The sequence below is a fragment of the Hoplias malabaricus genome, chromosome 5 (assembly GCF_029633855.1).
Source record: "Hoplias malabaricus isolate fHopMal1 chromosome 5, fHopMal1.hap1, whole genome shotgun sequence".
Lineage (NCBI taxonomy): Eukaryota > Metazoa > Chordata > Actinopteri > Characiformes > Erythrinidae > Hoplias > Hoplias malabaricus.
The window spans coordinates 19,218,797-19,245,547 of record NC_089804.1 but is presented as its reverse complement, the minus strand read 5'-3'; the positions used below and the strand labels follow the sequence as shown (position 1 = coordinate 19,245,547).

Below are 26,751 nucleotides of genomic sequence, written 5' to 3'. Positions count from 1 at the left end.
ACCCTTATGTCAGGTGTGTAAAATACCAAGGCTGAAATGTGAACGTGCGTCAGAGTAATGGAAGTTTTGAGGACATACAGATGAATGTGGTGTTGTTTGTTGGAACCTGTTGTGTCCGAGTCATACGCCAGTGTCCAGAGGTTTCACTGTCCTCCTTTGACCACTGTGTTGTTTCAATGATGCAGAACTCCGACGGTGAGCCCATAGACGTGAAAGTGAGAAATAAAGGAGACAACGTCTACGCCTGCTCCTACACTCCCACCGCAGCCGTCAAACACACCGTGGCAGTGACCTGGGGAGGGGTCAGCGTTCCCAGCAGCCCTTTCAGGGTAAGCCCACCTGAGCCCCAAAGCTCCATAGTACCCACTAACACCACAACGACTAACCAGTCTCCTGACCTCATTGATCTAACCGAGACGTGTAACTCCGCCGGCTCCGATCCTCCTGCACAGCGCAAAGCCATCATTATTATCACCACCTACACCGAGGAGAGTCGCTGCCTTTCTCTCCGTTAACCCGCTGCGTGCCGAGGACAGCTGCTCCTGCCGTTTGAATTATTCTCTGAATTAATATTTGAACAAATCCTGTTTTGATTTATTAAGAGTACTGCTGTAATTGTCTGATTTTTAACAGAACTAATGTTATTAACACGCACTAATGTAACCCAGGCCTTCACTGTGATTGGTCAGTTTTATTTTGATGGTCCAGATTAGTTCACACACACACACACACACTCTGCTGAAACAGGCAAAGACTCGGTGTGATTCTGACTGTTAAAGCAATCAGAACGAGCTGGAGTCAGGAGGGTTATGTTCAGAGGGTTAGATTTATGGTGGAGTTCAGTGGACACTAAGGTGGACTGTCGAAATAAAATGCACCATGTGTTTCTATTTATTTAATATTTTTAATCCCTTTTTATATTCTTTTATTTAAATTTGTTGATTATTTACTGAAATTGTCGTTTGATTCAAAGCTGCTGCAGAAATGTTAATTTTCGATTAAAGTTGTGCTCCTGAACGCTCAGGAAGACCTTCCCTCTTCAGGGGACTGAACACTTTCACAAGACTGAACCCCCGAGTGTCCGTTCACGTTCTGTGAACTCGGATCTTGATCGATCGGCCGGACTCTGGTGGATAATCGCTTGGTTTTGTGATGAATGATCTCAAAATGTCAATGATTTAAAGCTATTGTCAATTTAATAAACATGCATTTTAATACAAGAAATGTTTTAATAAACAATCTGTTTGTGTCTTCACTGGAAAGCGATCCAGGTTGTGTTTGAGGGCTGTGGAATGGAGGGCTGATGGTGTGTGGCTCAGTCCGAGAGCACTGTGTGACCCCTGGTTAAAGGAGCAATAGGTGGCAGTGGTAAAGTGTTGGGAATTATTCAGAGTTATTTTAAAGGCTGCTCTGAGTTGGGAAACACTTCTGTCTCTGATCAGAACGAAGTAGGAAAATGCAGCTTATTGCTCCTTTATGAAACACTTCACGTATTTGCTAAACTTTGCAGGAGCTGGATTTTAAAGTAACATCAGGACTTTTCTGCTGCAGGTTAATGTTGGGAAAGGAAGTCATCCTCACAAGGTGAAAGTGTTTGGCCCTGGAGTGGAGAGAACTGGACTCAAAGCTCATGAACCCACACACTTCACGGTGGACTGCACACAGGCTGGGGAAGGTAACGCGTCTCAGACGCACACAGTCCCTCTCTCCGTCCCTCCTTCCGTTCCTTTGTAATCTAATCTCTCAGAGACGGCTTCTGTCTTTTGTAAACGGAAAGTAGATGTTGGTGCAGGGCTCTGTTCTGAAGCTGATTCTTCTGTTGACGCTCGGTTCCTGTCTGGGTTTCTTGACACTGCAGGGGACGTCAGTGTTGGTATCAAGTGTGATGCGAATGTCATCAGCGATAAAGAAGAGGACGTCGATTTCGACATCATTCCAAATGCAAACGATACAATCACCGTGAAGTACGTCCCCCCGGGCGCCGGGCGCCTGACCGTCAAAGTCCTCTTCACGGATCAGGTGCGTGAGAAAACCACGGCGACCAGTTTGTTTTACACACGTCTCTTTAGGAACCTTTAATGGCCTTTACTTTTATCATTGCTCTTTTCTGTAGGAAATCCCAATCAGTCCGTTCCGTGTGAAAGTGGATCCTTCCCATGATGCGTCCAAGGTGAAGGCCGATGGACCAGGGCTTGCTCGAGCAGGTTTGTCCCATCTGCGTTCTTCATGTTGTTAACCGTTTTTAGAGCTGTGAGGTTTTGTTCGGTCTTAGTTCAGCTGAGATGTTTTCGTACTGTTGTCTTTGTGCAGGCGTGGAGAGCGGAAAACCCACTCACTTCACCGTTCACACCAAGGGGGCCGGCAAGGCTCCGCTGGACGTGCAGTTCTCCGGCCCCGACAGAGGACAGCCAGTCCAAGACTTCGAAATCATTGACAACTATGACTATTCCTACACTGTCAAATACACCCCAGTCCAACAGGTGCTGCCTCCCCTCCCGATAAAGCCCCGGTGTTTTAGCGCCCGCTGGAGGGCAGGAAGCAAACCTTGTTTTTAACTCGGTTCCCCTCGGGGATCCTGTGATTTGTCTCTACAGGGGGAAATGGTGATAACTGTGACTTTTGGAGGGGACCCCATCTCAAAGAGCCCCTTCGCGGTGGGAGTTGCAGCCCCCTTGGATCTCAGCAAGGTCCAGATCGACGGCCTGGAAAGCAGTGAGTTGTGACTCGTTCAGTGCTTTTACAGAGAGCAGCTCTTCTGTAACTACCAGCTCTGAGCTCTTTGTTTTACTTTACACAGTGTGTGTGTGTGTGTGTGTGTTCTAAAGGTAGTGACCCCAACCCTGAACTAACCCTAATATTAAGCGTTAGCTGAACCCCAAAACTAAACCCAACACTGATCCTTTCAGGAGTGGAGGTCGGCCAGGTTCAGGAGTTTGCAGTCGGCACAGAGGGAGCTGGGGGCCAGGGTCAGCTAGAGACTCGCATCACCAGCCCATCAGGCAAATCTGTGGCGTGTGCAGTGGAGTCTCAGCCGAGCAGAGCTGCCAGTCTGGTGAAGTACGTTCCTAAAGAAGAGGGCGTCTACACTGTGGATGTTCTCTATGATGGAAACCCGGTGCCGGGGAGCCCCTTCCCTGTGGAGGCCACTCTACCCCCAGATCCCAGCAAGGTTAGAGAGCTTTGTGGTGGTGGGGTGGCTCTGTTTTAAATGCTGATGAACATATGGTTGGGCATAAAGTAGTTGGGGTCTAGAAGAAAAAACGATTAACAGGGACATATTGTGAGACGCTCACTTTGAGTGCTTTTGTATTTCACGTGGGTCTCCTATAAACTCTCCAAGAGCAAAAAAAAGTGTCCATTTTCCATGCACCACCTCGGCACCACACCTCTCCTGTGTAAACATGGGATGGGTGGGGCTTGGCCAGAATGGAGCTGGTGAGATCTCTTTGTGAGTGTTTTGTAGCCCATAGACCCAATCTAACTTCATAGTTAATATATTTTTGTGATTTATTAAAACACCTTCTGCTTCCTCACGAGAACCCATCTTTACACAGAATTTGAAGTTAAGTCTGACGTTAATAAACGCTTTTCTCCGCAGGTGAAGGCCTTTGGCCCAGGGCTCAAAGGAGGCTTGGTCGGGAGCCCTGCCGAGTTCACCATTGACACCAAGGGAGCTGGTACGGGGGGGCTGGGCCTGACGGTGGAGGGTCCCACTGAAGCTAAAATCGAATGCTCTGACAACGGGGACGGCACCTGCTCTGTGTCCTACCTTCCGACGGAGCCGGGAGAATACTTGGTCAATATTCTCTTTGAGGACGTCCATATCCCTGGGTCTCCCTTCCACGTGGATGTCCAGTACCCCTTCGATCCCACTAAGGTGGTGGCCTCGGGCTCTGGTCTGAAACGCGGTAAAGTGGGAGAGGTCAGCGTGGTGAATGTGGACTGCCTTAAAGCCGGACCCGGTCAGTTGGCGCTGGAGGCAGCGTCCGAAACAGGTTCCAGACCCAAGACTGAAGTTCTGGACAACAAGGATGGCACTTACACGGTCACCTATGTGCCCCTGACGGCCGGCATGTACACCCTGCTGCTCAAATACGGAGGGAAAACGGTGCCCGGCTTCCCTGCGACCGTGATGGTGGATCCGGCTGTGGACACGAGCAAGGTGAAGGTGTTCGGACCCGGAGTGGCCAGAGAGGGTAAGCACAGATTTAAAGGACTGCATTTTCATTAAAATCAGCTTGTCCTGACTCGTCCTGACGTTGCATTCACTCGGTCTGTTCATAGTTCAACCCCTAGAACACTCCTCACACTGGAGGGGCTTTAATAGACTTTGATGTTTAAATTCTCAGACGTAAAGCGTCTGTGTGGTGTATCACTCAAAGACAAAGTCACAGACTGTCCTAGGTTTGAATGATTTGTGTAAGGTGAGGATCTAAGCTTTAGTGGCCAGTGTTCTTGAAATCTGAAGTCTTCGTCTGCTCATGGTGTTCTAACTATCTCTTTTTTTCAGAGGCTTGTTATTACATGTGCCTCTCCACACCTCAGACTCTCAATGACCTCAGCGCCAACAGAGCGGAGGTCCATGATCCTTTAAAAACATGGTGAAAGATCCCTGTTGAAGAGCATGAGTGGCGATGATGGTTTTTAAATCACTTTATGAAAAGACTGTCATCGTTCAAGTGCCATGTCTTCCACAGGAGATCATTTGTCTTGTGTTTAGCTTTTCTTTACTCTTTTTTATTTTTTTTGGTTCTCCCTTCAGGCGTCTTCAGGGAGGCCACCACTGACTTCATGGTGGATGCTCGAGCTTTGACAAAAGTTGGAGGAAAGCACATTAAGGCACACATTAAAAATCCATCAGGAGCTGCCACAGACTGCATCATTTCTGACCAAGGAGATGGCACCTACAGTGTGGAGTACACACCCTATGAGAACGGTACAGCACAGTGCTCTGCTCTTTTTAAATACAGGTTTAACTGGCTAAAGCTGGCAGGGCCTTGTGCATCAAACTGGTGTAAAAAATGAATTTCAAGCTCTCAGTTTAATTTAAAACTTAATTAATTACTGTCAGCAAGAAATCAGTGTGTGTGTACACGTGTGTAATAATCATGTAGTTCCATGGTGCAAAGGGCAGCTGGTGCTTCTGTCACACTGTGTCCTGTTGTTTACAGGGGTCCATGCGGTGGAGGTGCTGTACGATGAGACCCCTGTGCCTAAGAGCCCTTTCCAGGTGGCTGTGGGTGAGGGGTCTGATCCTAGTCGAGTCGTAGCTAAAGGCCCTGGGCTGGAGAAAGGTCTGACTGACAAACCTAACAAGTTCTCGATCATCACCAGGTACTGCGTCCTCTCGCTGCCCAGGCTTTGTTCTCTCTCTGTTCCTGGATCATGTTAATGATGTTTTTCATTCGTATCTGTGAAAGCCTGCAGTCGGAGACACACTGTGTTTTTATGAGGGTTATGACTTAGTCATGCGCTCAGACGCAGAACATTAATGTACCTCTCTAACTTTATTATAAAACTGAATTTGCTCAGATCTTCCAGGAGAAATGTGTTTGATTCATTACATCTGTTGATGCAGAGGAGCTGGCATCGGTGGCCTGGGCATCACTGTTGAGGGTCCTTCAGAGTCAAAAATGTCCTGCAAAGACAACAAAGACGGCAGCTGCAGTGTGGAGTACACTCCGTACACACCTGGGCTTTATGATGTGAACATTAAGTACGGAGGACAGCACATTCCAGGTACACTCCCGGTCTGCTTTTCCGAAGTCAAGACTGTTCCCCAAAGTAATCGTTCACGATGCACTTGGCCGTGTCGTTGTTACAGCCTTTTAAAAATGTTTCATATTAAAACCGTTTATTTTTATGGTTTGAAAACTGAAGATTATCAGCTGCTGTGCTGTCACTGCTGACCACAGCTAAGTCCTTTCATGAATTCCCAGTTACCAAGTTGTGTTTAACTGTGAAATACTTGCACGTTGATGTAAACCTCAATGTCCAACTCTGTGCTGCGTAAAAAAACACTCAAAGGGCAAGCACCTGTTTTATTTTGAATATTTGAGACTTGTGTCTATTTGTGTCTAATTCTCTTCTCAGGAAGTCCATTTAAGGTGCCAGTGAAGGATGTGGTGGACCCCAGTAGGGTTAAGCTCTCTGGGCCTGGAGTGGGATCAGCCGTTCGAGCCAGAATCCCTCAGTCTTTCTCTGTGGACTGTAGCAAGGCCGGGGTAGCGCCGCTGTCGGTGGCTGTGACTGGACCGAAAGGCAACTGTCCTCCTTTTAAATATGTGTTTAGCAAAATAGATCTAATCGTCTCGTCTAGGTCTTATATCTGCAGGAAATACATTTGAATGTCTATAAAGTTAGTTTTACTTTCGTCTTGAAGCAAAGGCAGCCCCTGTGTGTGGAGTAGTGCAGTGATTTTACTCTGCAGAGGCAGGAGTGATTTTACTCCTGAGCAGAGGCAGGAGGGATTTTACTCCTGAGCAGAGGCAGGAGGGATTTTACTCCTGAGCAGAGGCAGGAGGGATTTTACTCCTGAGCAGAGGCAGGAGGGATTTTACTCCTGAGCAGAGGCAGGAGGGATTTTACTCCTGAGCAGAGGGATGTCAGCAGGTGAAGATCTAAGCCTGAGTGGCTGTAACTTTTAATTCATGGTGATCACTTTTATTCAGGTGTCGCTGAACCTGTCGATGTAAAAGACAACGGAGACGGGACACACATCGTAGCTTACACTCCGTCTGTGGAGGGGCCGTACTCTGTGGCGGTGAAGTACGCAGACGAGGAGATTCCGCGCAGGTAGGCGCACTCCAGCCCAGATGTTTTCCCTTGTGTTTGGGAGTTTGCTAATAAAGTCTAATCTGACTTTGTGGTTCACCACCATCTTTTTCCAGCCCCTTTAAGCTGCGTGTGCTGCCCACTCATGATGCCAGCAAGGTTCGTGCTAGTGGTCCGGGTCTGACCTCAGGCCTGCCCGCCAGCCTTCCAGTGGAGTTCACCATCGATGCCAAAGACGCAGGAGAGGGCCAGCTGTCGGTCCAGATCACGGTCAGTTGGTTGTGTTTGGAAACATACGTCCCTTTTTTAACCGCAGTGTTCTGCTCATTTGTGAGAGCTGAAATGACCTGTTACACCTTCTGAAGTTTCCTCTCTTTCCCCTGCGTTCCAGTTCTGTCTGCAGAGGCAGCGGCTGTTCTCTTTAACGGTGCTCTAAACCAGGAAAACCTGCACTGCCTCTAGCGCCCCCTGTAGTGTATTGTGTCTGATGGACTGAGCAGCATGCATGTGCACGTGTGCTGGGGGGCTGTGTACCCCTCTCACTGATGCTTGACAGTGACCTTAGACTCATGTGCAGCTTCTCCAAGGTGGCCCATTCTGTTGCCAGTGATTCTGCCGGTTGTAACAGAGGTGTGTGTGTGTGTGTGTGTGTGTGAGAGAGAGAATATCTTTAGGACATGGTGTGTTATGTGACCATTAGTGTCCAGTTTTTAATCTCCACTCGTGGTGTTTGAGAAATGGCCACATTGGTCTCCCAGGCTTTAGCTTTAGTCAGATCATGCAACACTTCTCCCCTTTGCTCTGTCTCTTCCTCTACAGCCAAAAGCCTGTCTGTGGAGCAGGGAAAGCACCCAGTAATGAGTTAAATGGACATTCCTCTAAAGTCAGGAACAGTCCCTGAAGTGGAGGCTGAGTCCCAGATCTCCCTCCTTTTCATTGTTCAGTGAATAGTGTGTGCTGTGTGCTGATAGAGGACAGACCTCAGAGCTTCTTTAGTCCCTCACTTTTGTTTCTGAGAGTGTGCGCTGCATGCTGAGCTCCGTTTGCCCTGCAGTGCTCCTCCTCGGCTGGACTGAACCGGTTTTGCTGAATTCTCTTTAGTCGTCCTGTCATGGTGCTGCTAGGTAAAGGCTACAGAGGGTTCTGTTGGGTTTTATATGGATTTGAATTGTGTTTAGGACCAAGACGGGAAGCTGAAGAAAGCTATCATTCAGGACAACCAGGACGGGACGTACGGCGTGTCCTATGTGCCGGACAAGGTGGGCCGCTACACCATAGTGATCAAATACGGAGGCGATGAAATCCCAGCATCACCCTACAGAGTGCGAGCGACCAACACAGGAGACGCCAGCAAGTGCACAGTCACCGGTGAGTCACACGCGCCTGATTAGGTTTGAGTCCTGTTATTTACGTGTGACAACGTCTGATCGTCGTTGTGCAGGACCCGGCATCGGGCCGACCATCGCCATCGGGGAGGAGGTGGGCTTTGTGGTGCACACTAAAGGTGCAGGGAAAGGGAAGGTGACTTGCATCGGGGTCACTCCAGACGGGACGGAGGTTGAGGCAGACGTCATTGAGAACGAGGACGGGACGTTTGACATCTTCTACACTGCGCCTACCCCAGGCACTTACGTTATTTATGTTCGCTTCGGTGGAGAGAATATCCCCCGGAGCCCCTTCAGAGTGACGGTGAGATTCAGTCCTTCACTTACTCAGGGACTTTATCAGAAGCCGTGGACATTGTGTTTTATTTGAACAATGATTTGAAACTTGTCCTAAATTTTGGTGCATAACTACATTTAAAATCCAGTATCAAAATATTAGTCTTATAAATTATATATTGAATGGAAAGCTTGGCAGGTTTGTGCTGAAACCTTGGCGCCGGCGTGTGTCCGGCCCGTGTGTGTGTGTGTGAGTGTGACCTACTCTCTCCTTCCCCAGGCCACTGATGAAGCTCCTCTGTTGCAGAAGACGGTTCAGCAGCAGCAGCAGCAGCAGGCGGCTCCAGGCGCCGGCTTCCAGCCCTGGGTATTCACTCTCTCCTCACACTGCTGTCATCTCCTTCACTCATCCACCTCTTGGCCCTTTCTTTTACACAGCGCGTGCCTGTTGGGGATTTTAAGCACAGCAGCACCATCACCACGCCCTCTTTTTCAGCCTCTGCACTGACCTCCGGGCTGTTTAATCCACACTCCTCCTTCTGCTTTATGTCACAGTGTTTGTTTTGGGCTTCCCCCACCCTCTCTCACTCTTGATGTAAGTGGTTTCCATCCCGTTCTGGCTCATTCTGACCAATCAAGAATCATTCTTTTCAGGAAATGGCTGTTCGTTCATGGCTCATCTCCTCTTCCCCCCACTCCCTGAATCGGCGCTCTGTTTCCTCTGGGGTGGATTCGCCTGGAAATGACCGTTTCTCCTCATTAGCATGTTTCTTTCGTGGCAGTGATTTTATAAAATGGCGCTTTAGTTTTGCTTGGAGGCAAATCTGGTGTTAAATAAACTGAAGTGACCCGAGTGGAAACCCAACTACAGTTAAGAGTCGGACCTTCTCCAAAACAGAGCAAATGTAGCTCCCGAGCGAACGGTGCCATGTTTTAGTCATTAAAGATGAAGTAGATGTTTTCCATTCTAGCCCCGAATGGTGGTTTTTGTGAACACCGCTATAGACTTCCATTTGACCAGGGCTTGTGTCTGACTTTGTTCGTGTCCCACGTGGGCCCTCTGACCCTTTACCCATTCAGTCACACTAGGTTTCCACCAGACAAGGAAACGAGGGCCTGTCGAACAGAAAGAAAAGCAAACTCGAGTGCGTAAAGAAGTCAAACACGTGCCAAACACCTCTCTGTCCAGATTCACCCTGGTGCTAAGGAGGTTTTATTTTCTACTTTATTCTTCTCTTTTCCAGATCGTTCCAGGTAAACTGGGCTTCTATATTCCTCTCCTAAGTCGTTCTCTCCTTCGTTCAGTGCATGTCTCGGCTGTAGCTGTTTTGAAAGGTTCTTGTTGGTCTGGAGCATCTCTGTGCTCTGTTAACGTCCCCTGTTTCAAACCTCTCTCACACAGGTCACAGATGGATCTTGCGTTCCTGACAGCAGTGTGAACGGGACTGGCTTCAGACCTTTTGACATGGTGATTCCATTTGCCTTCAGGAAGGGAGAAATCACAGGTCAGGAACGGTTCTAATCAAGTGTGTGAGAGAGGGTGTATGATTTTTCAGGCACTGTGTTAAACCTCAGATCTGAAGCTCTATTTCCAAGGCCCTTCTATTGTGTACTTAAATATCATCATGGATCTGACCGTGTGGCTACTGTAAATAACCCAGTCTCTCCTCTCAGGTGAAGTTCACATGCCATCAGGCAAAACCGCCCAGCCTGAGATCATCGACAATAAAGATGGAACGGTCACTGTGAAATACGCCCCCACAGAAGCAGGCCTCCACGAGATGCACATCAAATACAACGGCAGTCACATCCCAGGTACCGACTGATCGAGGGGTCCACATCTTTAAAGCTCTGCTCCTTCGCTACTGCGTGTGCTCCCACTTCCTGATTCCTTCCCAATATTCGAATATGTTCAACCACTTTAACTGCTGATCTGTGTCAAAAAGTAAAGTAACAATCGATAGTTGTTTTGATCTCGATGTAAACGCTTCATCCCCCAGAGCAGTGAACGCTCAGAGTTCTCCTTTGTGACCAACGAATGTCGTCCTCTGTGATGAACTTCCTCTCAGACGTCTTCCGTCCTTTGGCACAAAGTTGGTGACGGTTGACGCTGGGGTTGAGTGTGTTCCGGAGATCTCTTCAAGAATTGTGGACAAAAAATGCATTTGGATTGTGATTTATTTTGACGAGGTGAAAGAGATCTGTGTGACATCAGACTCTGAGAATGTGTGCAGCGCCGGTGGAGCATGGGAACTACAGTCAGGAAGGACTCCTCATGTTAGGACTTGTATAAAATCACTGCTTTAACATTGTCCCAGTCCCAGACCAGCACAGTGCGCTGCCTCCACAAGGATTAGGAATAAGCTCAAAGCCCTTGTAGTCCATCAGTTCCTCCTCTCCAAAAGACAACAAGAGCCATCCCACGCAAAGCAGTTATTTGACCAAATACGGAGGGAGGCCAGCACCGCGTCTTTGATTCACTCCTTCCTCCGGAAGCCTCTTCTGCAGCGTGGGCTGTAATTTGCCCGAGGTAAGGGGTGACTCAGGGCTTAGTGCACTTGTGGATGATCCTGTTCATCGTTGGCAATAGGGCAGCGTTAACCAGCCATTGTCTGTTTGGTGTTGCTCTGCTCACGTGCTTCAAACTGGACGTGCTACGGCCTTTTAGACTATTTTTCAAAAATGAGTTTGTGCAGAAATATTTGCTCCTGGGGCCGTCATCCTGCAGTGAGCTCTTCCACCAAAAGGTTTCTAGAATAAGCCGCTGTCAGTAATTCATCTCCTCAGCTCTTTAGAAATGGAGCCTTAGTCAGGAGCGCAGCGTGTGTACACAGGATCGAGTTCACCTCGGGACAAAGCATGACTCAAAATGATTTATCAGTTACACACACACAGCCCTGTGCACTCTGTTTACTCCCCCAATTTGTCACAGATCATTGAAAGCCTCACAATATGTTCATTGTCTGCTTCACAGAGTCTCCTCTGCAGTTCTATGTCAACAACGCTAACAGCCCCAACGTGAACGCTTACGGACCGGGCCTCGTTTACGGCGTGGCCAACAAACCGGCCACTTTCACCATCGACACTGAGGACGCTGCAGAAGGTGGGGCATGTCCAGATGATTCCGGTCTCTGTCTGTGATGCAGTATGTGGTGATACTGTTAATGTTGTGGTGATAAAGCCGTATGATTAATATCTGCAGTAGCTTTTATATTTTTTTAAGTCTTGAGTATTTAAAGAACCCTGACAGACTTCACGCATCGTGTCAGAGACAGTGTGACACACTGTCGTTTTATTAAAGTAACCGTGTTGCACCTTTTTAAAGAAGGTGCTGCTGTTTCTCTTCACATTTCACCGGAGGAAAAGCTAATGTTCCGCTGTGTATCACGTGCTCTGACAGTTTTCTGTAGACTCTCAGGTGTGTGCTGAGCTGGATCAGAAGTGTGCAGTAATTCTGTTACATAGACTCCTGAAGTTTGGGGCATTAAACGGATCTTGTTGTTGTTGTAGGTGGTCTTGACTTGGCCATCGAAGGCCCATCGAAGGCTGAGATTAGTTGCATAGACAATAAAGACGGCACCTGCACAGTGACGTACCTGCCCACGCTGCCAGGGGATTACATCATCTTGGTGCGTTACAATGACAAACACATAGCGGGCAGCCCCTTCACCGCACGCATAACAGGTGACGACTCGACCCCAACCACTGTTTTAAAGTTGTTCAGGCCCCGGTTCGTTGGAACGCTCCCTTTATTGTTGTGGTGATTTTGATTGCAGAGGACAACAAGAGGAGGTCTCAGGTGAAATTGGGCTCCGCTGCAGACTTTGCTTTAGACATCACAGAAACAGACCTCAGTTTGCTCACAGCCAGCATTAAAGCCCCTTCAGGCCGAGACGAGCCCTGTCTGCTCAAGAGACAGCCCAACAATCGCATTGGTGAGAGGAGCTTGGGGGAGGGGGGGGGGGACTGGGATCCTGGGGAATTTATTGTGTAGTTGAAATTGTAGTTTTTAGAATGGTTATCTAATGTTTAATAAATAATCTTCTAATTAATAATAATAATAAATTCTGATCTCTTTTTAAAAAAGCTCTCCTGAAAACTTCTTCTATGATTTTTATTCGTCCAGGTATTTCTTTCATCCCTCGAGAAGTTGGAGAGCACTTGGTCAGCATCAAGAAGAACGGACGCCATGTTTCCAACAGCCCGATTTCCATCATGGTGGTGCAGTCTGAGATCGGAGATGCAAGCAGGGTGGTGGTGCTTGGACAGGGACTGGTGGAAGGCCGTACGTTTGAGATGGCTGACTTTGTAGTGGACACCAGGGATGCCGGTGAGAAACTGAAATGTCCATTTCTTTTTACAGTTATTCTTGAAGACTAAAAGCTGTAGCCATTTTTGTTTGCCTTTTCCTCATGAAGTAAAACAGTAGGGACGCCTCAGCAGAGCCTCGATCTTATTGAGAGAGAGAGAGAGACAGAGAGAGACAGACAGACGGACTCCTGGAGAAGTGTGTGTTACAGAATCGCTGGGCTGCGTTGCTCTGTAAAGAGAACAGCGGAGCTGTCATGCTCATGGACCAATGGGGGAGTAAAATGTGCCAGTTTTGGGAGTTATTTGAGTGATACTGATGGGAACCTCAGGCATTTTCTCCTCACCTTCTTCCATGTAATTATGTCCCGTTTAGTCCCTTTCACGCTGTTTCTCGAGTGGCTGTTTCCGCTGTTGTGAAATGTGTAAGTGTTAAGTTACTGGCCTCTGCCAAAAAACGCCTGGCTCCTCTCTGCTTAATTTCACCCTGTTTTTTTTATGGACTAAAATGAGCCTAATTGGCTCAGAAAGCATCCTGAGACTGAATCGGTTTGACACAAGAAAAAAGACATTGCTGTTAGCAGCCCTCCGTCTTAAAGCTCTGAGTTACTGAGAGATGCTTCAAATTAGTTTTGTGACTCAGTGACTGAGCTGAAGGGTCCCCCTCTAGAATTTCTTCTGTGTCATAAAATGTTTTAATGATATTAATAATTATTAACAACTGATTTTTCTTGTTTCCTCCTTCACTTGTTTGTGCACCAAGGTTATGGAGGATTGGCTCTGTCCATAGAGGGGCCCAGTAAAGTGGACATTCAGACAGAAGACATGGATGATGGAACCTGCGGTGTGTCCTACTGTCCCACTGAACCCGGGACCTACATCGTGTCCATCAGGTTTGCTGAGGAACATGTTCCTGGTGAGTAAAGACGTTGCTGAAATTATTTAATTCTCCAGAGCTTCCCGAGTTACTCCTGTGATGTGGACTTTAACAGACTCCTGTTGTTGCTGGAAAACTGATCTGATGTCTGCTCTAAATGCTCTGTTGGAGTTAACAGCTTTTCTCACCGACTGCAGGGAGTCCATTCAGCGTTAAAGTAACAGGAGAAGGACGCGTTCGCGAGAGCATCACTCATCGCCAGAAAGCAGCTTCCGTCGCCGCTGTTGGGAGTGTTTGTGACCTCAACCTGAAGATTCCGGGTAAGGAACCATGGAGTCCTCGTCCTTTCAGATGATGGACGAGGTGTAAATACTTAACCGAACATCTCCCTCGCGTCTGTGTGTCGTGACGTTGTTCTGACAGTGATTTAAATCTGTGTAAATACTACTATATATATAAATACTAATGTGCCAAGCTTTGCATGGGTTTTTTTATTTCTCCCCTAAGAGACAAACCTACAACAAAGGTCCGGGAGGGACGTCTCACTCTCTCTCATTTCCTCCTGGTGTTGTGCCAGAGCCTTTATTTCAGCCTGTGTCAGGCCTGGCTCCTGGAGTGTTTAATGTAAATGGAAGCACGTTGTGTCCAGAACTGAAGCGTTTGACTTTTACACAGCGTGTCAATTGCTTACTGTTTTTATCTGTGAACGTGCCGTCACCACCACGCTCCCTGCACTGAACCGTCGCCAGCCACAAAGGCTTACAGTTAGTCTCACTTAGACCCAGACTTACAGATTATAGACGACCAACAAACACCCAAAGGCCTGCGAGTCAAGCCATGTGTTACGTAGCGTATGGAGGCTGTGTCGAATATTAAATATGACCACACTGCTGCTGATGTACCTGCATCTGTGCTGTCATTTCACCAGAGACCTGAGCATCTGCTGCTGCTGTCAGAGGCCGTGGTGTGTTGGCTGTTTCCATCGTATGATGAATATGCAGCTCATAAGCAGCTCTACCCCTTCCTTGTGTTGGATATATAGGGTCTTTAGGGTCAGAGTTGCCCTTCACTGTAGCCCTAATGCTACAGAAGCTATAACCAGACTGACAAAGCTGCTTAGGACACAGCACCTTTTGTTTGAAGACATTTAAAGCGGTATATTAGGTCCATTTGCATACTGAAGATTATGAAATTGAGAAAATTATTTGGAAAGAGTTCCTCCCACAGTCCAAAAACACACGTTGCAGGTGGATTGGCGACTCGAAAGTGTCCGTAGGTGTGAGTGAATGTGTGTGTCTGTGTTGCCCTGTGAAGGACTGGCGTCCCCTCCAGGGTGTATTCCCGCCTTGCGCCCGATGATTCCAGGTAGGCTCTGGACCCCCCCGCGACCCTAAATTGGATAAGCGGTTACAGATAATGGATGGATTTGGAAAGAGTTAAAGGCAAAAGCCTTTAGGACCTTTTCCCCAGTGGCTCAGCACCTCCGAGCGGTTCGTAATCAGGGAGTCAGGATTCTTTTGTGTGATCACAGACCCATTTTTGAAGATTCACTTCACAAGGCTTTTCTTGCTTTTCTTCCTTCCTTTCTTTCTTTCTTTTATGTACTTCTCCCTCCTTTCTGTTTCCTCACGCCTTGTTTTCCTGTCTCTGTGCCTTTGTTTTCCTTCAGTGACCTGGTTCCTCTTGACTCTGGCTCGTGAGTGCCTCTCTCAGGGACTCTATCGCTCTCACTGTTATCTGAGGCTCAGCAGAAAGTTTCAGAGAGCTTCAGGCTCTCCTCGCTCCCTGAGGGTCAGGCACTTCACTGTGGGGATAGTGAGGATTGGCACGGCGTCCCGGGCGAGGCCTTCTGGGCCGGAGGGTGCGTTTTAAACGCTGGGCATGTGGACAACGAGGTTGGCAGAAAGAGATCGCTTCCGTTCGCTGCATGTGTGTGTTGTGCATGTGAAGAGAAATGTGTGTGAAGCTACACCCTTTTAATGGGGTTTATGACTTTATTGATGAATAATTATAAATCCACTGACTGTCTTTCAGTTTAAATTCAGTTCTTAATTCTTAAAGAACTTTTTTTTATTTAAATAATGAAACCCTGTTTTCTAATGCAGTGAAAGTGAGTCAGTCAAATACACATCAGCTGTAGCGTGACTCGACATGTCGCCTCATTACTCTGTTTTCACTTTTGGCTTCAGTAACAAGAGGATTGTGAAATGAGTCGACATCAAATGCATTAAAATTCTGCTCCGTTAACATTTATATTCCTTTGATCTTAATGAAGGCTGTAGCCTCTTGGTGCTGTCTGCAGTTTAACTGTGTGGTGATTCTCAAACTGAAAAGATCAGAAACTGTGACCTGCTGCTTTCTGCCACGTTGTTTGTGGTTTAAACCGAATCTAATCAAATGTGAGTTTGAGAATCGGACACGTCACACCCACTCATCCCCTCGAAAGTATGGCATACACACCGGCGCTCCTCTGCATCCCCATCCCCTGTTCCCAATCTCACTAATCTACATTTTCTCTGTTTATCTCTCAGTAATTTACCTTCACATCACCACCCCGTTCTCTCCTTTATCTCCTGTTTAATTAATCTGTTTATTTTCTGTCCAGAGATCGATGTTCGTGACATGTCCGCTCACGTCACCAGCCCTTCGGGGGCCACTGAACCTGCTGAAATTGTGGAAGTGGGCAACCACACGTACTGTGTTCACTTTGTGCCTCAAGAGCTGGGCGTGCACACCGTCACCGTGAAGTACCGCGGGCAGCATGTGCCCGGAAGCCCTTTCCAGTTCACTGTGGGGCCTCTGGGAGAAGGAGGAGCCCCTAAAGTGAGAGCAGGAGGCCCCGGTTTAGAGAGGGCAGAGACGGGTGTCCCAGGTACAGATAAACCACTGACATCTCCTCCTGACTTTCACCGAGTATGCGTTAAATTACAGTAAACATTTCTAGAATGAAGCTGTTGCTTAAGTTTTGCTCTAAAGTCGGAATCAGTTCATCTTCCAGTTTACACTCCACTTTTTGCAGATTGTGTCTAAATGCAAAAGAAAGCAGAGCTGTTTATTTGGAGGTATTTTGATTTCTGAGTTGAAGAAAAGAGCTAAAATTCTTATTTTTTTTACTCTGCAGCTGAGTTCAGTATCTGGACACGTGAAGCAGGGGCTGGGGGTCTGTCCATCGCCGTAGAGGGGCCTAGCCGTGCCGAGATCTCATTTGAAGACAGGAAGGACGGATCCTGCGGTGTTTCCTATGTGGCTAATGAACCTGGTATGTGTGGTCTGGGGTCCTGGACAACTGTGGCCTAGACCTGGGCTTAGACCCCACACTCATACTTCTGTGTTTGCAGGTGACTATGAAATTTCTGTGAAATTCAACGAAGAGCACATCCCCGACAGCCCCTACTTGGTGCCCGTGATCGCGCCCTCGGATGATGCTCGCCGCCTCACTGTTACCAGTCTTCAGGTGAGACATAAGGAAGCATCTCCACACAGGGACGTGTCCACAGCTTTCAAAGACGAGGGCTAATTCACTCAGACGAGGGGTTAATACACGAATGAAAATGATGCTGTGTTCCAGTAAATTCTTATATAAACCTTGGGTTTTTTACACGTTCATAATCAACTCAAATATTAGATGCAAATAGAAATAAAAGAAATACCTGTTAATAACTCAACACCTTCTTTAACCCGAGTGAACTGTGTTCCTGTCCTCTAAGCTTTGTTTAGGAAATAAAAAAACCTCTCGTTTATAGTGGAGCGCTTCTATAAACTCTTTGCTCCTGTTTCTTCTCCATCACCACTTTTATTTATTTATTTATTTAGAGTTCTGACATAGTGCTCAGTGTGGAGCAGAGGAACTAGTTCTGGACACGGTTCTGACTTTTATATCATTTGTGTCAAGGAACGTTGAGACACGGAACCGGGCTTAGATCGGACGGAACCCTGTTTTGAACAGCTGCTGGACATCAGTCAAATTGTGTGGAACATCTGGTGTTTCCCTTGTGTTTCATTTAAAGGCTCTTAACAGACACCGCTCCAACTCTGTGTGGCGCTGGCTAAAGCAGAGAGAGAGGCGCCGCAAACCCTTAGAAACCCATTTCCTGACTTTGTCCCTATTTCCAGTCTCCTTTCTGTAGTCTATTAGTTCATCTGCTCTCCCTAGAGACGTCTTGTGTCACGTGGCCCCCCCCTCTCTCTGCTTTAGCCGCTCCACTGTGAGTTCAGGTAAAAATGTATTTTGGAATTCATGCAGATGTTTGTTCAGTGCTGCGTCTGCGATGTTCAGGCTTGTGTCGGTCTGCTGTCACGTGAAGGGAAGGCGGAGGTGTAAAAGGAATGTTTGTGATGTAAATGTATCGTACTGGACTCTGAATGCCCAGAATGCACTGGGATTGTTTTGGTGCCTTATCCAGGGTATGATTCAATCTGCATTATTCACTGCTTCAGGAGTCAGGCCTCAAGGTGAACCAGCCAGCCTCGTTTGCTGTGCGACTGAATGGTGCTCAGGGCACCGTCGATGCGAAAGTGCACAGTCCCTCAGGAGCTCTGGAGGAGTGCGTAGTTTCAGAGTTGGAACAAGGTAAGGCTCTGGAATCCACCGCTGCGTCCAACACAAAACACGCCAAGATCGTCTTAAAATCTGACATTTCTGTGGTTTGAACATTCTAACCAGGAACGGTCCTGTCTTGATCCTGGTGGATTTTCTTTCCCTTGTTCTGAGGGAACAGGAGGGATTGGAAATCAGTCAAATCAGTGACGACCATCATCACCATTTTCAGAGTTAATGTAGAATAACCATAACTCCTCAGTAATGTTCAGCAAACACCAAAGAAGTCATCCATATCACAGTGGAACCATCCCCAGCTCTTCCTTAGAGTTCAGAGAAAACACACATTATATAAAATTAGATAATAATAATAACTTGTTTTATATTTTTACAGCGTCGTGTCATATGTCTGAGAACGTTGCTCAGTTCTTTTGTGGTTCTCTTTGCTGAACTGCTGTTCCTCGTCCTCTAGATAAATATGCCATTCGTTTTATTCCACGAGAGAACGGCATCCACACCATCGATGTGAAGTTTAACGGCACGCACATCCCCGGGAGCCCGTTCCAGGTCCGAGTGGGAGAACCGGGACAGGGCGGAGATCCTAGTCTCATCACTGCGTTTGGACCTGGTTTGGAGAGAGGAACCACAGGTAACAGATCTATGGTGCTTTTCGGCTAGACATGTTTTTGCCTGGTCATTTTTCCACTCCCACAGCTCCCCCCTGAAATGTATCTAAGGTGCACCGTGGGTTTTGGAAGCCACAACAACGGCGGTGGTAACGTTAAGCGATGTTTACGCATGGTGTATTGGCGTGTTGTTTTTGTTTGGGACTGAACACAGCTCCGTCATCAGTTCAGACAGATCAGTAGAGTTTGTTCCTTCCTTGTTGCAGCGTCCAGCTCTCGCTGGATTCTTTCGTCGGCCACCGATCCAAGGAGCGTTTGAACCTCTTCTAGCTGCCGTCGTGAGTCGGATAAATGGAAAATCGAGAGTGAGTCGACTCGAGCAGCCCACGCAGTGGAAAAGCGCCATTAGATCCATGCACTAGAGTCAAAATGTAGCACAGGGCAAGACTGCAACTCTGAGCTGATCTCTGCAGTTCACCCAGTGGTTTCTCACAGGTCCTGTGTGTCTGTGTGCCGATGTAGGACAGCTTTTCTTACCAGGTCCAGCTGAAAAAAGCCTTTGTGATGGAACACAGTTTTGCTTTGGAATGAGCCGTAGAAGGAAGTCTGTTGTAGTGTGGTGTAATGAAATATGGCACAATGCTGCTGTAAACAACAGTGGGAAACTTTGTCAAACATTAAACCCTGAGCTTTAAGCCGTTAACATATTGCAGTGTGTTTTTGGTGTAAACTGTGGTCAGCGTTTTGTCCCAGTTTTCTCCCAAACAAAGAGTGTAAACTGAAACTCCAAGCAAAGCCCAAAGAAACCTCCTGTCTCTCAAGTTTTTGAACTTTGGGGGGGGGGCAAGTGGAATGTTGTTTGATTTTCTGGAAAGAGGCGCCTTAGACGTCGTTACAATGGAGCTTTTGTACGAGATTTAAATCGTCATCGCTATGTCCCTCACACGGTGTCTAATTCCTGAGAGAGGATCCTTTTATTGCGTGTTGCTTTAAAATGAAGAACAAACACATTTTGGTGGGTTTCTGTTTGCTTTTTTGATGTTATAGTTTAATGTTACAGTAAAATCAGGTAAATGTTAGCAGTGAATGCACTGGATGGAGTCGACTGAAGGACTCTGGTGTGTTTTGTTGTTCACCGTGGCTTTGTTTATCGAGGCGTGTGGGAACAGGCCACGAAGAAAGAGAGAAGCAGTGGAGAAAATGGGAGCGTAGCACGTGATCATCAGATCCATTTCCACTGCAGATTCTCGAGGTGCTCTGCTCCTGCTCGTTGTTTCAGAAGGATCTTTGTTTTTTAACCGATGGAATAGTGGTCATAAGAAGAGCCTCGTACTGTGAGAAGCATCAGTCGGCAGCAGACGGGGCACTGAACCCAGCTCTTTCTCTTCTCAGAGACACAGTGAGACAGAGTCAGTGTTGGGTTAGATATCACTGGCCTGAACACATTCATCCTGATGAAGGCGGCGGATGGGATTTTCTTCATATATTTCTTTATAAACATATTTCAGCAATGTTTGTGTCCTTCAGTGTCCCACCCTATGTTCCCTTTGTGCAGGAAACCAGGCAGATTTCATCATCAACACCACCAAAGCAGGACCAGGCTCTCTGGCTCTGACCATTGAAGGACCTTCCAAGGTGAAGATGGAGTGCCAGGAGTGTCCCGAGGGCTTTAAAGTACAGTACACACCGATGGCCCCTGGGAACTACCTGATCAGCGTCAAATACGGGGGCCCTAACCACATCTCCGGGAGCCCCTTCAAGGCCAAAGTGACGGGTGCGCAGAGAAGTATCGAAAGTATTTAAGATTCATTTACAAAAGCAGAATGAAATAATTTGATCGAACCCTATTTTAATCTTCAGGTCCACGGCTCGTGAATGTGACTAATGCCAATGAGACGTCCACGCTGATGGTAGATCCCGTACTCAAGGCCAGTAGCACAAACTCCTACAGCGCCCTGCCCAGGGCTGTCTCGGATGCTAGCAAAGTCACCAGTCGAGGTCCAGGCCTCAGCAAAGCCTTTGTGGGGCAGAAAGCCAGCTTCTCTGTGGACTGCAGCAAAGCAGGTGAGTAGAAGCTGGAGAGGGGGGTGTGTGTGGAAGAAGAGATAGGCCGTGTAACGGGTCTGAACCTGTGCTTTTTGCGAGGCGTCAGAACAAACGAAGGGCCCTCAGCTCAGAGTCAGGGACCACTCACCTTTGTCTTGTCTTTTTCAAACAGTGTCTGACATGTTCCTGTGACTCTTTTAGGGAAAAACATGCTTCTGGTGGGAGTTCACGGACCTCAAACCCCCTGTGAGGAAATCCTGGTGAAACACATGGGAAATCTGCAGTACAACGTCAGCTACATCCTGAAGGAGAGGGGCAGCTATGTTCTGGCCGTGAAGTGGGGAGAAGACCACATCCCGGGCTCCCCCTTCCACATCACTGTCCCATAAACCACCGGGGCTTTAATCATCCGTCCGAGAGACACTTTGGCAAATGGAATGTAATCAGCCGAATTGTGATACGTTAAAATAAATGAGTAAATTTGCACTTGATTGTATTTAAACGCATGATGCTGATTGGCCGCAGTAAAATTGAACTTCCTTTGTATTTGTCATTTTCTCACTGGATTCTGACAAAGTTTCTCTCCCACTTTGAGCTCGAGGGGCACAACGACCTCCATTAAATCCCACGTCTCCTTTGAAGGGTCAGTTGAAGAGGGAGAGTTATTGTTTAGTTTTTTTTCTTCTTTTTAAAACCCTTTACTACTGAACCTTTCCATTCAGTTTTAAAGCACATTATAGTGAGGTGTTTTTCTGCTGTGTAACACACTGCTCTGATGTTTACACGCCCCTAAGACTCCACAGTAACAAACTCAGTCACTTCTGTTACTGACTCTGGTGTGTTTCCATGAGCACGACACCGAAGACAGTAACAAGGGAAACATGCAAAACACCAGGTGAAAATGCTGGAGGAGCGTGGCCCGTGGTTAATGTGCTTTGCATCACAGAGGAAAACGTGGCCTCGGTGTTTGCCCTAAAGCCCAGGCCTATGTTTTTAAAGGAGGTCAGTGCAGATCACAGACAAACGCATCTCTAAGTTCTGTTAATAAACACAAGGATACATTTTATTACCTTCCTCTCTGTCAAACGACTGGTTGTCACCTGTGAGGGTCCGCCCTACGTCCTCCCAGACTCTGTTTAGTGTGATCTGCTTTTCCCACTGAAGAAGACTCCACAGCATTGGCGATGGTTTCGGGTGTTTGTTCTGGATCATATTCTCCTTGTGTTTCTTTATTGTTGTAGTTTTGATAAAGTGAAAGTATTTTGTTAATGTTCAGAAAGCAAGGGGGTGCAGAACTGACTTTGTATTAGCCCTGGGTGCCTTAATGTGAACTGCAGTTACAAACGATGTACATTTTGATAATTAACAGAAATAAAGAGATAAAACAGTGTGGTGTTCACTTCAGTTTGTGAGAGACACCCACAGCTGCAGAGTAATGTGCACATTCTTATCAGTGTGATATTCTTCTCCTTTCTAGACTCACTCTCCCCTCCCTGTCCTCTCTCTCAGCTCCACTGTCCCCTCACTGTCCTCTCTCTCAGCTCCACTGTCCCCCCACCGTCCTCTCTCTCAGCTCCACTGTCCCCTCACTGTCCTCTCTCTCAGCTCCACTGTCCCCTCACTGTCCTCTCTCTCAGCTCCACTGTCCCCTCACCGTCCTCTCTCTCAGCTCCACTGTCCCCTCACCGTCCTCTCTCTCAGCTCCACTGTCCCCTCACTCTCTCCTCTCTCTCAGCTCCACCGTCCCCTTACTGTCCTCTCTCTAAGCTCCACCGTCCCCTTACCGTCCTCTCTCTCGGCTCCGCCGTCCCCTCACCGTCCTCTCTCTCAGCTCCACTGTCCCCTCACCGTCCTCTCTCTCAGCTCCACCGTCCCCTCACTCTCTCCTCTCTCTAAGCTCCACCGTCCCCTTACTGTCCTCTCTCTAGGCTCCACCGTCCCCTCACCGTCCTCTCTCTCAGCTCCACTGTCCCCTCACCGTCCTCTCTCTCAGCTCCACTGTCCCCTCACTCTCTCCTCTCTCTCAGCTCCACCGTCCCCTTACTGTCCTCTCTCTAGGCTCCACCGTCCCCTTACTGTCCTCTCTCTCGGCTCCGCCGTCCCCTCACCGTCCTCTCTCTCGGCTCCGCCGTCCCCTCACCGTCCTCTCTCTCGGCTCCGCTGTCCCCTCACCGTCCTCTCTCTCGGCTCCGCTGTCCCCTCACCGTCCTCTCTCTCGGCTCCGCTGTCCCCTCACCGTCCTCTCTCTCGGCTCCGCTGTCCCCTCACCGTCCTCTCTCTCGGCTCCGCTGTCCCCTCACCGTCCTCTCTCTCGGCTCCGCTGTCCCCCCACTGTCCCTTCTCTCGGCTCCGCTGTCCCCTCACTGTCCCCCTCTCTCGGCTCCGCTGTCCCCTCACTGTCCCCCTCTCTCGGCTCCGCTGTCCCCCTCACTGTCCCCCTCTCTCGGCTCCGCTGTCCCCTCACTGTCCCTCTCTCTCGGCTCCGCTGTCCCCTCACTGTCCCCTCTCTCAGCTCCGCTGTCCCCTCACTGTCCCTTCTGTCAGCTCCGTTGTCCCCTCACTGTCCCCTCTCTCAGCTCCGCTGTCCCCTCACTGTCCCTTCTCTCAGCTCCGTTGTCCCCTCACTGTCCCTTCTCTCAGCTCCGCTGTCCTCTCTCTCAGCTCCGTTGTCCCCTCGCTGTCCCCTTTCTCAGCTCCACTGTCCCCTCACTGTCCCCCTCTCTCGGCTCCGCTGTCCCCTCTGCATATTTTCCCAGTTGTTAAATGCTCAGGACCCCCACAGAGCAAAAGTGATGTGGTGGTGGATCATTCTCAGCGCTGCAGTGACACTGACGTGGTGGTGGTGTGTTAGTGTGTGTTGTGCTGGTGTAGAGTGGATCAGACACAGCAGTGCTGCTGGAGTTTTTAAACCCCTCAGTGTCTGGACTGAGAACAGTCCACTGACCAAAAACATCCAGCCGACAGCGTCCTGTGTCACTGATGAAGGACTAGAGGACGAACGACACACACTGTGCAGCGACAGATGAGCTACTGTCTCTGACTTTACATCTACAAGGTGGACCAACGAGGGAGGAGTGTCTCACAGAGTGGACATAGGGTTTAAAACTCCAGCAGCACTGTTTATTGTAGAATTATAGTGCTTGTGTGGTGTGGGAGGAGCTGAGGGAGTGGACAGTGAGTGTAGAGAGGAGGTTGTAATATTGTGATATGAGTGAAAGGTCACAGAATGAAGTCTGCAGAAAATTAAAGGATGAGTTCAGCAGCAGATGTTTGCCAGTCTGTAAAGATCATCTTTGCTCATTAATCAGAGCTGAAATTTGTTTGTGATCAGCTGAAAAATAATGTCCATGCGAGGTCATTTAAAGCTCTCATTAAGTGTGCTGTGCTCTGCAGGCCTCAGACAGAAGCTTTTGTCCCCTGTGCCCCGTCAGCAGGTAGAATCTGTTCTGCTTTATCCGCAGAACGGAAGGCCGAGTTTCCTGGAGAAGAGTGTGTTTGATCGGCTCTAATCTGCTGTGTGGGGTTTTATTTCCTCTTTGTCTTCAGGAAAGAGACTGGGTTTCCTCTGTGTCAGAAGGGAAGGTGTGACACTGCCACCTGCTGGGCTTGGAGGAGAGTGTTTGGTAAATTTTGAGAGGCGACACAGTAAAATGGACTTTTAAAATGATTACATTTTGAGACCAACATTAAAACTGTAAAATCAGGCCCTGTTCCTCACTGAGAATGAAGGAGAATAGAAAATAAATGTTAAAATTATGTAAATTATTCACTGATTATTATTGATTGACTAGGAATTTACTTATTAATTGTTTATAATTATGTCTCTGTCACAGCTGCAGGGTCCTGGAGGTTGTGGGTTTGAGTCCCGCTCCGGGTGACTGTGTGTGAGGAGTGTGGTGTGTTCTCTCTGTGTCCGTGTGGGTTTCCTCCGGGTGACTGTCTGTGAAGAGTGTGGTGTGCTCTCTCTGTGTCCGCGTGGGTTTCCTCCGGGTGACTGTCTGTGAGGAGTGTGGTGTGTTCTCCCTGTGTCTGCGTGGGTTTCCTCCGGGTGACTGTCTGTGAGGAGTGTGGTGTGTTCTCCCTGTGTCTGCGTGGGTTTCCTCCGGGTGACTGTCTGTGAGGAGTGTGGTGTGTTCTCCCTGTGTCTGCGTGGGTTTCCTCCGGGTGACTGTCTGTGAGGAGTGTGGTGTGTTCTCTCTGTCGCCCCCTCCAGGGTGTGGTCCCACCTTGTGCCCAATGATTCCGGGTAGGCTCCAGACCCACCGCCACCCTGAACTGGATAAGGGTTACAGACAATGAATGAATATTATATATTGACCCTTTCTCACACTCATTTTGTGATAGATTTTATTTTTTTCAGGTATTCATGTGTGTTTTCATTTCTGTCTCTTTGTCTTTCTCTCCCTATCTTTTTCTCTCTCTCCCTCTGTGTGTGTGTGTGTGTGTGTATAGAGTTTTCTCTGTGACATTTTCCACTCTCCTGCTGAGGCAAGGCGTCTGATTGGCTGACTACTGCAGATGGAGCCCAAATGAAAAAAGTGCTGTGTGTTTGTGGCACTGACTTCTCCTGTTTCTCTTTAACCAGGTCAGACCCTCTCAGGCCTGGCCTCAGCACACATTAACTCTGTCTGGACTCAGTGTAAACTCAGTGTTAAAGCGTCAACTCAGAAAACAGCAGGACTATGAGGAGCCTCCTGACCACTCAGGACCAGAACTGCTACCGGGAGCTCATTCTGAAGGAAGCCTACACCCGACTCGCGTGGAAAACCAAATACACCAAGGACTATCCCTCCAGCTTCACACACCAAAGATCCAAGACCCTGGGCCTCTTTAACCCCCCCAAACCCCATTCCCAGGTGAGCCTTCCGCCTGTCGTCCAGCCCCAGGGGAAAAGAACGAAGGAAGCTGTGGTTCCTGTGGGCCGATCTCTCAGCGAAGCCCCACTGATGCGGCCGGTCAGTCCCCCGACCAAGGAGACCCTCTACCACGGCTTTTCCAAAGAGGGGAAAGGGCGCCGCGCGTACCTGGAAAGACGTGTTCATAAACAGCCCGAGGAAAAGTTTGACTACCCGATCCTGACCTCATGGGAATACGGCTGGAGATTAGGTGAGGACTCTTTTCTACTTCCTCTTCAGGAATGTTGTACGCCATGGAACACCAGAGTTCCTCAGCTCCCTCCTGGAGGGCAGTGTCCAGCGCAGTCAGAAAAATCACCTCACGCTGCTGGACACAGGCCCCAGGACGGGAACCGGAGAACCTTCTCAGAACATTAAAAAAACATTCTCTTTCTGAGTCACTGCTTTCAACTGGTAAATAATGAACAGGTTTTGGATCAAATCAAAATTATACTAAAATCACAGGATTATTTTGTGTTTACAGTCATCCTGTTGCTTCTGAAACCCTGAAAATATCTTTTTAACCACCTTTTATAATCATTTGTTTATAATTATTTTAATATTTAGAGGAAGCTGCGTGTGAACACTGCTCTGTTTTGCCCTTCGCCCTTGTTTTTAACAGGTGACTATGAACTTAACTACAGATCTCCAACCTACGGACGGTCAGAAGTGGTTAGGAGTAATTTCTACGCCAGAAATGGGATCTTCACCATTCCCACTGCGACTGATATCCTGGGATAATGTTCTGAAACGACTTGATCACAGCGGAGAACGATAAGAGGTCCGTGTTCAGTGTCAGGGACACACCCATTGATCTGTTGTTGATTTACTCTGCTCTGTGTTTGTTTGTGTCATGAGACGATGTCCTCATTCACCCTCTGTTTACTGCAAATACCTTCTGAAAAATAAAGGGCAAAAATGGTTCCTTGGAGCAATGCCATGGAAGGAACTTCAAAGAACTTTATGGAGGACGTTTTAAAGAGCCATTAACAGTTCTCTAAAGCACTAAGTGTGGTTCCACAGTAGG

The 26,751-nt window shown here is 48.1% G+C and overlaps 2 protein-coding genes across 2 annotated transcripts in view; both read left to right on the top strand.

Annotated features, from left to right (window-relative positions):
- flnbl (filamin B, like) overlaps positions 1–22,236 on the top strand; it is a 44,358-nt gene extending 22,122 nt beyond the window's left edge. Inside the window, exons 13-45 of the mRNA XM_066671301.1 lie at positions 186–329; positions 1,552–1,675; positions 1,859–2,019; positions 2,114–2,204; positions 2,311–2,480; positions 2,595–2,712; positions 2,907–3,169; positions 3,599–4,196; positions 4,763–4,936; positions 5,172–5,334; positions 5,579–5,739; positions 6,094–6,261; positions 6,672–6,795; positions 6,891–7,044; positions 7,953–8,142; positions 8,216–8,463; positions 8,716–8,802; positions 9,838–9,940; positions 10,110–10,250; positions 11,410–11,538; positions 11,946–12,119; positions 12,212–12,370; positions 12,562–12,765; positions 13,507–13,659; positions 13,818–13,940; positions 16,226–16,492; positions 16,742–16,879; positions 16,959–17,074; positions 18,058–18,190; positions 18,630–18,806; positions 20,339–20,557; positions 20,644–20,847; positions 21,031–22,236. Coding sequence (XP_066527398.1) covers positions 186–329; positions 1,552–1,675; positions 1,859–2,019; positions 2,114–2,204; positions 2,311–2,480; positions 2,595–2,712; positions 2,907–3,169; positions 3,599–4,196; positions 4,763–4,936; positions 5,172–5,334; positions 5,579–5,739; positions 6,094–6,261; positions 6,672–6,795; positions 6,891–7,044; positions 7,953–8,142; positions 8,216–8,463; positions 8,716–8,802; positions 9,838–9,940; positions 10,110–10,250; positions 11,410–11,538; positions 11,946–12,119; positions 12,212–12,370; positions 12,562–12,765; positions 13,507–13,659; positions 13,818–13,940; positions 16,226–16,492; positions 16,742–16,879; positions 16,959–17,074; positions 18,058–18,190; positions 18,630–18,806; positions 20,339–20,557; positions 20,644–20,847; positions 21,031–21,218 — 5,766 coding nt within the window. The 3' untranslated portion in view covers positions 21,219–22,236. The remainder of the gene's footprint in view (positions 1–185; positions 330–1,551; positions 1,676–1,858; positions 2,020–2,113; positions 2,205–2,310; positions 2,481–2,594; positions 2,713–2,906; positions 3,170–3,598; positions 4,197–4,762; positions 4,937–5,171; positions 5,335–5,578; positions 5,740–6,093; positions 6,262–6,671; positions 6,796–6,890; positions 7,045–7,952; positions 8,143–8,215; positions 8,464–8,715; positions 8,803–9,837; positions 9,941–10,109; positions 10,251–11,409; positions 11,539–11,945; positions 12,120–12,211; positions 12,371–12,561; positions 12,766–13,506; positions 13,660–13,817; positions 13,941–16,225; positions 16,493–16,741; positions 16,880–16,958; positions 17,075–18,057; positions 18,191–18,629; positions 18,807–20,338; positions 20,558–20,643; positions 20,848–21,030) is intronic.
- A 3,236-nt stretch (positions 22,237–25,472) lies between these two features.
- Positions 25,473–26,703, top strand: LOC136696065 (protein SPMIP1). Its single transcript, XM_066670168.1, has 2 exons — positions 25,473–25,935; positions 26,347–26,703. Exons 1-2 carry the CDS (start codon positions 25,512–25,514, stop codon positions 26,463–26,465), a joined length of 543 nt encoding a protein of 180 aa, XP_066526265.1. The 5' UTR covers positions 25,473–25,511; the 3' UTR covers positions 26,466–26,703.
- Positions 26,704–26,751: the final 48 nt, after the last annotated feature.